This window comes from Lolium perenne, chromosome 4 (genome assembly GCF_019359855.2).
Source record: "Lolium perenne isolate Kyuss_39 chromosome 4, Kyuss_2.0, whole genome shotgun sequence".
Classification (NCBI taxonomy): domain Eukaryota; kingdom Viridiplantae; phylum Streptophyta; class Magnoliopsida; order Poales; family Poaceae; genus Lolium; species Lolium perenne.
In genome coordinates this window covers 262322342-262333050 of record NC_067247.2, presented here as the reverse complement: position 1 = coordinate 262333050, position 10709 = coordinate 262322342, and the positions used below count along the sequence as shown (strand labels likewise).

The window sequence follows — 10709 nt, the reverse complement described above, 5'->3', positions numbered from 1 at the left end:
TAAGGTGAAATTCATATTCTCTCTTTTCTTTTTTGGTGACAATCCTTTGTGTGAGCCCGTATGACAAAGAGGTGGTTTGGAAAAACATGAAACAACTAGCGGTTTGCCATAAACCTAACATCGCAATGGCATGAATATACCCCTTTGCACAAATTTATCCAGATCCATTCAAATTGATAGGTATTCACATAAACTACAAAAAATCATTTATGTAAAAAAAAACTACAAAAAATCATTTCAAAATATTCTGAAACCGAGTGTGAGTGCACTTTTGGGATATCTACTCCAGTTCTAAAAGAAGGAGTACCATATTCTTAAGATTGGGTTTTCGTTGTTCGCAATTCTAATTTACAGCGTAATGATGACATGGACAATATTTTAATTCAGTTTATAATTGTGTTTCCAAGGAACGTTCAATTTGTAGATTCTTATCCAGTGCATAAAGTCCAACCAAGGCCAGTCTAAGGTCTTGGCCCCATACTAAACCAGGTTCAATGAAAAAAAATCTAAGCTGCCACGTGGCAAGCCCTTTGGGGTTACTCTTCTCTAACCTTTGGAAAGAATAATCATTTTCTAACGACCATCATCCATGTTTTAACTACAGAAGCATTCAACTTACGGGCTTAGGCCCCCACATCAGTGACTCACTAACCAGGAGGTATTTAAGCTGACTGCGAGTTCAACCCAAACACAACAGAGCAACATAATGTGCTAAGATCAACAGCTGGCCTTAATTTTACTGTACTGAACAAACTAACAAACCCATTTCTTTTCAGCTTAAATTTCACATATCATGAACAACAGTTAGCAGAAGATTCGAACGTTGCAGATTGTGTAGGTAGGAAATGCGGTTATGTTCTTCGGCTTCAGGTGTCCGTACAATGCGCAAGTGATAGTTATCTGGTTCTGTAACAAACAAACGGGTTAATCTAGGATACACAACATCTCTGCAGGTTCAAAGAAAGTCATGGTCCGCAGTTCGACACCATTCCATCTCTGAAACCTGAATAAAAAAAAACTGAGAATCAGTAGAGCTTCTAGTGAAAGCACAAAAAGATCATTTTACTGTGTTCATTCAGCGCGACTTCAAGACTGTTAACACCATTAACAAATCCAGTATGGGATTGGATCACATTCCGTGGATTATTTTTGTTCCTAGAAAACTGATGGTCGTCCTAGTTAGATCAGAATTCTGAAAAGTGGGACTTGTTGGAACATGATTAGTGCTCACACCACTATTCGACAGAAATCAGTTAATGGCTTGACGCTCATGGATTCCGTGCTGTGTTATGTGTGCAATGTTAGCAGTGATTTTTTTTTTCGAAATGAGGATGAGAACCCCAGCCTCTGCATCGAAAGTAGTGATTAGTCAGTACATGCTATGCCCGTGAATGTAATCCTGCCTAATTCTGGTCCAAGATAACAAGACCTGATGCGCTAAGTTATGTGAATTTAGGGAGGATGCAACAGCAAAGATGGTTCACTTTAAGATTAGACAAAAAGTTCAAGCAGGCGTGCAGGGTATTTAGGATGTTGAGTTAGAAATGAAGTGCATGATTTCCTTAGAAGAATAAAAAACAGATAATGATGTCAGAAGTACTAGTAACAAATACCTGCTTGAAACTGATCTTGGTCAGCACAGCTAACTTCTAGCACGCTCTTCTCCCCTGTTCAAGATTATTCAAAAATTCAGGGAAAGAGAAAGAAGAGAAGGAGAACTGATTAGTCGACACAACAGAAAACTCAAACAGAGCATTACCTATTTTTAAAAAAATTTGAAGATGGGTGCATTCACTCAGATCTCACACTACCTCAAGAGGCAGTAGAATACTGCTTCCAAGTTGGTCAGAGATTCACATAATTTACAGAAATCCAGGAATATGAAAGCTTGATCTGTTCTCAACGGCACTACACCTTTGTCTACAGGTGCAATCTACAGCAGAGTCGGATCCCTCACAGGTAGCACACACAACACCTCATTTTACCACAACCCAACGAGTATGCTCCAAACTGTACGGGTGTACTGAATGCGTCCGAATAGTACAAACTCTTGAAAGCAAATCTCTACAAAACTCAGGGGCCGCCTGTTTTGTACAAATCCATCTGGACGCAAAACTACAACGCGTACGCAGCAGTAGCTTTCCAACTGGCTTTTTGTGAAATTAATCAAATTATGAACCGATCAGCTGCTGATTGATTCCATAGACAGCCGAACAAGTCTTAGTAGTTCATCGACATTGTTAAAGTTTAAGTCCAAGACTGTTCTTACTGAACCAAGACCATCATCCACACCTTTCCCACCTTCCTGATTGCCAGCAGAAGAAGCAATTGCAATCTGTGACTTCCGAGTTGCATCGAATGCACAATTGACATCATTTGTCTAAGAACCATACAACCAAACAAACGTTAGATTCCAAGTATTATTACTGAATGGGAATGCAATGAAGTGGCATGCTAACTTAGTTTTTTTTACCATAATACAATTAACCTTTCAAGCATGTATCCACTTGCTAGGCACAGTTTCATATTCAAACTGGAAGCATATTGGATTAGCAAAGTTTGAACTCTGAATGAGCAAGTACCGGACAGAAATTAGCCGGTTACTGCCAATGTTTGAAAAAAAAAGATAGAAAACCGGAGTCAGTTGTATAGCGTTTTCCCACCATTCCAAACGTTTGTGTAGCACTTCTAGACCAATTTTCCCATTCAAAAAAAATTATTGCCATGTTACTCTTGGCGATTGGTAAGGGAACTTAAATGAGGGCCTGGGATTATAGAGAAACTGACCGACCAAACCTTGTCCAAATAACTTACCATATCCTAGCTACCATACTGATAAATGCTACAGCCTTGAGCTCCTAATGCATTTCCATCTGATGAGTACTAGGTGATAATAATACGATATACAAACCCAAAGAAAAAGCATTATACTGCAATCAAACCCGGATGTTGGTCCCCGCAAAAAAAGGATCTGGATGTTGGACATAAGCTGCAATATTATAAAGCAGAAGGAATTGCAGTGATTGGGCAGATACAAATTGGGTCTAAGAAACTAATAAGCCGCCATTTTATATAGAACACCCATATATACTATGGAGACGACGTGAACTGAAACCTATATATATTTTAAAAAATCTAAGGAAGTGACAATCCAATGAGACATGCAGACTAGAAGCAAGGTACTTACATAGGCAAGTAGCCTTAACAAGTGTGCTTGGTTACGGACAGCTAGTGGCAAAAGATTGCCTGCCACCTGAGGTGAATTTCTGCCCTTGGTTGATGTGGCTTTTGACACTCCATGGCTATTCAGATTTTCAATATCCGAAGCAGATGATGATGGTGATTCACCTATATAACACTCATAATTAATAGCTAATATATGCACATGGTTCCATTGACTGCTACAAAATAATTTACACACCCGACTGCCCCGTAAAAATGTACCATAAAATGCAAGACAGAAGATCAAGAATGCAACAGAATAAAAACAAAAATGAGTGCTTCCACTATCCGAATTAGATGCGCGGGAACTCGCCGCAACAACTACAACAAATATAACTGCGGCCGTGGTAATGGTGGCCGATGCAGATTGCAGATTAAAAAACACCGTGTTATTGTTTTTCTAATCAGGTTTCACATAGCCAGATTAAACGCTTACGTCATAACTTTTGATACAGTAACCAAAGAGCCATATCAGGAAAAAAACATTTGTCAAAATAAATGAATGTTGAATGAATTAGCTAAATGAAAAAAGTAATGTCAAATCCAATATAATCCACATGTCAAGATCTAGCATTCTCCTGACCTATAAATCTACTACTGGGGTATGCTATCATAGATGCACAGCTGCACTCCTGTGTAATTTGACTGAGTTTACCACCTATATAACCACAATAAGCAAATTTTGTCTGAACTTCAGTAATAATTCTGCCTTAAGAGACATAAAGATGAATTGGCAACATTTGAAATTTCATTGATGCAATCAGCACAATGCTGCACAAATGACAATAGATCCAAGCCTTCAAGAAAATCCAGTAGGTTCCCGTAAGGATTGATCATTTCAAAATATACTTTTACAAGCTAGCCAAACAGTGTTTCTAAGAATTAAATTCTATAGTTCGGAATATAATTACCTGGGGCTCTCTGTACAACTGCCTGCAATTCCTGTCTATCCTTGTTTGCACTAGGGTGTTTGTAATATGCCGCCTTAAGATAAGCCACTTCGACACATTTAAATGCTAAAGCAGCAGCAGCCATTTCCTTGCAGCGTTCATATGCATGAGCACAAAAGCTGGGCAGTCAAATAAAAACAAAATTTTATTAGCGTATAGCAGTACACCTTTTTTTTCTTCAATGAAGCATATAATACAGTTTAAAGGTGACCATGACAAAGTAGATGAAGTTGGACAAGACAAAGCGTGTGAGGTGGATGAGGAGATGGAAATGGAGATGTACTACTGGAAGGAAATGGGCTGAACAGCTGTGCAGTGGTCTCTATAGAAAAGATAAACATACGCACGTTGGCAATAGTCATTATGCAGTCAGAAACTGCATGGTTATCCTGCTCAGTACGCAAGTTTGTGAAATAGAACGACTTTAATCAGTGCCACATTATGTTTCTTCTTAGTTCTGTAGCATACAGGAGCACTCTCTAATCTATGAAGTGACTGCTTTATCTCGCAACCAGAATACACACATGAAACCACTTGGTGAAAGAATCTATACATATAAAGTACACAAGTGTAAGGGTAGCTTACTCGCAAAGTTTTGCAGTTTCCGAGTACATCTTCATTGACTGAGCCGCATCAGTTGGTCTCGAACTGTCTGTACTAGGAGTTTCCAAAAGAGATGCAACATGCAGAAACTTCAAAGCCGCCTCAAAGTATAGGCCTGTACTTTCAAGTACTTGTCCCTTATTCTGCAGGTAGATCGTGGTCAGAATATATAAAAAACTGGATATCATGAGTAAATCATGCCGAGATAACATTTGAAACGAAATGGACATCAACAACCTTCAGATGATTAGCCATATGCTTTAAGTCTCGAGCTTCCTTAAGAGCAAATGCAACCATACTATTATCCTTCCTAACTGGGCTAGCGGTGTCCGAACTATTGGAAATTGCTTGCTTCGTAATGCCGCGTCGATCGGCAATTTCAACACTGGATCTCCTAAATTGTGCTTTCATCTTTGAAGCATCAGATTTTACTGGAGTGGAGTGAACCTCTGATTTGCCTTCTTTCAGATGTGAATGGGCAACTTGACCAACAATATGTTTCTGCATCTCTTGATTATCAATACTAGGCTGTGATTTCTCTTTTCTAAATGACACCTTTGGCTGATTATTTCCAACTGCAGCCTGACTATCACCAAAATTCCTAGCATGCTCACCATCATATAACTCACCAACTTTGATGCCTGCGTTATGTACTGTACTTGAATCAGCATTCAGTGATCCATCTTTTCCGGCGATTTTACCATGAGAAAGCTTTTCGATATTCAAATTTCTAAATGGTGATGAAGAGACTGAACCAACTGGAGAGCCCTTTGCTTCTCGAGATTTTTTGTTTCTCCGAGAGCTCGAGATCTTTGAAGAGCTTGAAGTAGCAGCTGTAGATGTCTGGAAATTGATGGTATCCGGCCTTCGATTTTGTTCAATTGAAACATCTTTCCCAGTAATATATTTGTTGTCGGCAACTAGCTCATTGTTTAGACACCCCTCAGCAGAAGAAAATACTATATCTGCATCCCTCACTTTTACAGATCTACTATCCACATTGAATGTAGGTTCGTTGGATTTCATTTTCTTTGGCTTCCTTTCCTTCAAGTTCTCATTCTTGTCTCCTTTGCTTGTGTGATCTGAATATTTCTGAATCTTCTGGCATTCTTTCGTTATCGTCTTCCTTCTCAACAAATCTAATCTCCCCACATCTTCATGATGTTCTTTCTTCTCTTTAACAAAGGCTGCATCCTCATCATCAATCTTCTTAGTTTTTTCCAATAAATCATATTTTGAAGAAACTTTTTCCTTGTGGAAAGAAATGTCACCTTGTTCACGTGAACTCTTTATGGTTTTTTCCTTTGCAGGGAAAGTTATGGGTTCATCAGGAACGCTCCCACCAGTTAAATCACATTTATGATTCCAATCTCTGTCGGAATTATGCTGATCCATTTTCTTAGTCTTCTTGGATGTTTTGTGGTCATCTTGATCAATCCCTCTTTTTGTTTGAAATTTTGAGTGTTTTTTCGACTTTTCAATAAGATCTCCTGTATTTATATTGGAAGTAATATGTCAGCAACATATGCAAATAACTAAAGACAGCATATGATAAAAATGTACCGTGCAAATATGCAAGAGAACAAAACCTTCATCTGAGTAGCTATTACGGTTCTTGTGCTTAAGCTTCTGCTTTTCTTCAGCAAAGTCAGCTGATGTGCTCGCTGGCCCTAGTTCATGTTTGCTCCCATAATCTCTCTCGAAAGAATAATGCATACTATCACTAGTTCTATTATTTTTGGTAGAGGCTTGGTGGTTGCTCATGAGAGAAATTGATGGTGGTGTGGGGTAAGAGCTTTCAACTAAACCATTTCCATCTTTCAGAGTAATTTTCCTTTTCCTACTCTGCTCAAGCTGTCCACTTATATTGTAGCTGTTGGACACTGCTGTGCCTGCAGCTATAGTGTGAGGTCCACAAGAAGAAACACCAGTGGCAGGTACTTGAGTGACATACAGTGCATTCAGAGCATCTGTTGTTTCCTCCTCACGAATGTCGCATCTATTCATCCCAGGTCTGCAAACAATTTGAATTATACTTTTAGTAAGGGAAACACTGAACCCGCAGAACCATTGACGAAAAGTTATAGCATAACCTGATTTTCGATACTAAGGTAACCATAATTAATTTATTTAATTAGGAGCGGCATTAAAATTAACAAGAACAGAAGGGGAGACGCCACCCTGTCTTAATAATTAAGGAGGCGAGTCCTCGAAATGGCATTAATGTGGACAGAGAAAATATCCATGTTTGATCCCAATGGAATAATTGATTGAGCTGACCATGCAGGCTAAGCATTAAGACAACTCATCACAAGTAAGATGCTAAAAATTGTGTATAGATACTAATGCATATGTATAGAGGGAAGCAGTATATATACAAATAACGGGTATAAATAAGCATGCATCATTTCTTGGGCCTATACAAGAATCTGAACTTACAGCCAGTTAAGCATGCTGCATTTCCACTTCTTTGGGAGCATAGAAGGGTTCGTCCCATATGGCAGGAGACGCCATTTCTGACACATGTCACAGCATACCCAATTTTCCTCTATCACAACAGGTGCAGGAAGAGGAACCGTGTTTGTAACTGCTAAGGAGCTGGTTGAAGGCATATGCAACTCTTGTTCTTCCGAAGCTGGAATTTTTCCATGCTTTATACTGACTGGGATCACTTCCTTTGGAGCGGTAGACATATCAAATTCCTTTTTATTATTGCCATTCATCATCTCTTTTTGTCGCAACTCGCACTGGGCACTTCTGTTCTCCAACATATCCCCTTCCTTGTCTACTTGAGATCTGATAGGTAGGTTTTCAATAAGATCTTTATGAGATTTTGCTTTTGTTTTCTTTTCACAATGATTAGATAATTGGCAGTCACTTTTCTTATCTTTAACTGCTGCAGATGAATGGGTACGACTATTATCCTCCAAGAAGTCAGATGCTGCCGCAGCATTGACCTTGTGTTCATTATGCATTCTCTTGATCTCAGTTTGGTAATTATCTTCCCCAAGTCTGTGGCTGGAAAATATTGACTGACCAGGGGCCTTCTTCAAATCATCACATGGCATCTCGCAACCCTCCATGTCCTCATTACTTTCAGAATTAACTGTGGCTGCACCAAATTTTCTGTCAGCTTTTACTTTGCTCTCTTTCTTCCTATAAAATGGAGAATGATTTTGATTAGTAATATCCCTCTCTTCAAAACACATGTCCACTTCGCCACCCTTTGATCTTACTTCCCCCTTCACTCGATAGCCATTTCCTGATGATTTGTCAAAACTACCATTTTCTGTATGCTTTGATGCGTCTTCTTTCATTGCTTCAGCTTTATCTGTTGCCAGCTCATCACTACCCATTCGTTCTTTCAATTGAATATCTTCATTTTCTTTATAAGGCCTGGATATACATGGATTTCTTGTTGATTCTTCTGGACATTGACTCGCTCTTGTTAATTCTGTAGTTGAGACACCAGAAATACTAGGTATACCAGGTGTATCAGGTATAATCTCTTTACAGGCAGCGGCTTCTATTTTAACCTCCTTGCTCATGATTATGTTAGTATCATCTATATCATTTCTAGCATTTGTATTTATAGACTTCTTTTTCTTACTGTCTGACTTCTTTTTCTTTGATAACTGGCGTCTGAAACGTCCACCATCAAGAGCAGGCTCTGAATGTCCTTCATGTCTGCTAGGTATATTTTGTACATCCAAATGTTTTCCCCATTTCTTTAGTAATGGAGCAACCTTACTTGTTAACTGCAGAACGTTGTCATGCAGAGGTGACAGCAAAAACCCTCCCGGAACTGAAAAGCATGTCATGACCTGCTTGATCACGCAAAGAGAAAAGTAAGAAGTTGCTTACTTCGTTGCGCTTATCGGTTCAATAAGCACTATTTCAATGATTATACAGTAATTTACCTGGAGAATGGTACGAGGAGATTCAAAAGGCATATTGCTGATCTCAGGGGAGAGCAGCGCATAACCATCTGGACTTCCCTCCATGGATGATGATGACGAAATATCAAGGCCCAGACCAGAGTATATAGATGCCTTTTCTTTCACCAAAGCATTACTGGAACCAACTCTGATCCGAACTTTCATTGCCTTCTGATCAGTATCGCTAAATGAGCTACCTAGGGAATTAGACGGCGCGGCAGAGTCTTTGTCACCATTTGTTCTTGAACATATTTTCTTTTTAGATAAATCACCAGATGAAGGTGCAGTGGTACCATTATTCCGGGAAATGGGATCCACTGCTACAGTTGAAGGGTTTTGACCCAAGATCTGCATTAGTAAGTAATCACACTATAAATACCACGTAAACCAATTTCAGCAGAGCATATACTGGCTAACAGCACCAATGGACAGGAATAAGCACCTCAGCAGGTTGTTGGTAAGGTGATCTTGGGGTGCCAATGTTTGCGACCATAGGTGAGCCTCTTCTGCTTGGAGGCAAAGGGGTAGGAGGGCGCTGGTATGTGGGCAAAAACGAACCATATCCACCAAATTTCGGCCCTGCCACAGATTGTGCCCTGCTCAATATCTCCCAGACATATGTCGAAAGAAAAAGAAACCTACATCAGCTTCCCAGCCATTTACCTAGTTTCTCTGCAGAAACTCCTCCTTCAAAGTCTTTCTGAAAATGTCCTAGAACTTGTTGAAGCTTTTCATCCTGAAACCGGAGAAGAGCTGTTAAAGAAAAGAATGGACATCTCTAAAGCCAAAAAAAAAAAAAGTGCCAGAGCTATCGACATGCAGAATTTATTTGTAAAGTTTGTAATTGCATGAAAAGTGTAATCCTAAAACTAACTGCAGAAGGCATATCGTGGGTGCCTCTAACTGCATTTCACATGAGAATGTTGCACAAATCTGTACTTCGCCTGTTCCTTTCACATCCTTTGAAGTACATAGCGAAGGTCTTAATTATGTATAGGCTTGTGGCAACAAATCAGAGAAATGGCGCCATTATAATTTACAGGCAGTGTCACAAAAAAGCGCAGTTTTATTTCTTTCTATTTTGCGGAAATCAAAAGAGCGCAGCTGATTGTCTTTGTTTTTTTTTTTTAATAAAGAGGACTGCTTGGACCATAGATTCCAGTTGATGGTTTTAGCAAGAAAAACTGGAAAGAATTCAGCTCAGCATTTCGGCGGGTTCCCTGAAAAGTTGATCTTTTCAACTAAAACTGGAGTAACTCACATAGGCGCTAAGGACGGGGGACGGAGCCACACCAGCGCACTCGACCAAGCTGGCAGCAGGGTCGAATCGCCTAAATTAATTGAGCACTCTAGCTTAGTTCGAAATTCTCGCGGCACTAAACGAGAAGACGAGGAACCGCCAAATTAATCGGGTGTTGCCCCCAAATTAAAAGTTCAACCCGGCGCCGCGGCGACATTCCGCGAGCCCGATAGAGAAAGAGGGCAGTAAGAGGAGGATGAGGCGAATTGGCGGGCACTAACGATGTAGGACAGCGCGACGTCGGGGTCGACGAAGCCGTCGTCGTCGTCGGAGCACGCCTCCCCCTCCTCCAGCTCGACGTCGTCCGCCATGTGTCTGAACCCGGCGCCTCCCTCCTCGTGCCGCCTCCGCAGCGACAGCATCGACGTGCCACCCGGCGGCGGGATCTCTCCCCGGCGACGAGGAGGCGTCCCTCTGTGTCGTAGAGGTTGCTTGGCGTGGCGGGGAGGGGAGGGATTCTTGGTTGGTTGGTTGGTGCTGGCTGTACCGTCACCTGAGCTGCGGTGCTGCTGTCGCTTTTGGGAATTGGGTGCGGTGAGGGAGCGGGGAAGGGCGTGATCGTGATTGGGGAAGAAATGGAGGCGGCGTGTCCACTGTACCTCGTCAATCATGCGCGCCCCGCGTGACCACTGTACCTCGTCCTTCTGGTTCTGGGCCCACGTCATTCCAGTGTCGTCCGAGGCCTCAAGGATCAAC

The 10709-nt window shown here is 40.9% G+C and overlaps 1 protein-coding gene across 5 annotated transcripts; it reads right to left on the bottom strand.

Annotated features, from left to right (window-relative positions):
- Positions 1 to 640: 640 nt before the first annotated feature.
- On the bottom strand, positions 641 to 10496 carry LOC127323190 (cysteine-tryptophan domain-containing zinc finger protein 3). 5 transcript variants are annotated; one of them, XM_051351366.2, is made up of 14 exons: positions 10235 to 10493; positions 9377 to 9449; positions 9156 to 9292; positions 8696 to 9061; positions 7215 to 8599; positions 6365 to 6789; positions 6047 to 6265; positions 5013 to 5962; positions 4758 to 4918; positions 4134 to 4291; positions 3188 to 3348; positions 1760 to 2380; positions 1614 to 1667; positions 641 to 1003 (listed from the first exon to the last, which is right to left on the bottom strand). In XM_051351366.2, the coding sequence occupies exons 1-12, from the start codon at positions 10373 to 10375 to the stop codon at positions 2183 to 2185; spliced, it is 4374 nt and encodes a 1457-aa protein (XP_051207326.1). In that variant the 5' UTR covers positions 10376 to 10493; the 3' UTR covers positions 641 to 1003; positions 1614 to 1667; positions 1760 to 2182. The 5 variants fall into 5 exon arrangements, with proteins under 5 accessions (XP_051207326.1, XP_051207327.1, XP_051207324.1 ...); XM_051351367.2 differs by having other exon boundaries at positions 5013 to 6265; positions 8696 to 8910; positions 9007 to 9061; XM_051351364.2 differs by having other exon boundaries at positions 5013 to 6265.
- Positions 10497 to 10709: the final 213 nt, after the last annotated feature.

Bases quoted from the DNA above. Each gene is read 5' to 3' on its own strand.
- LOC127323190 (XM_051351364.2), bottom strand. From the start codon at position 10,375: ATGCTGTCGCTGCGGAGGCGGCACGAGGAGGGAGGCGCCGGGTTCAGA. The intron at 6,266-6,364 runs GTTTTGTTCTCT...ATATAAATACAG, and splicing joins TAATAGCTACTCAGATGAAG to GAGATCTTATTGAAAAGTCG. The intron at 2,381-3,187 runs GTAAGTACCTTG...TATGGTTCTTAG, and splicing joins TGTTAAGGCTACTTGCCTAT to ACAAATGATGTCAATTGTGC.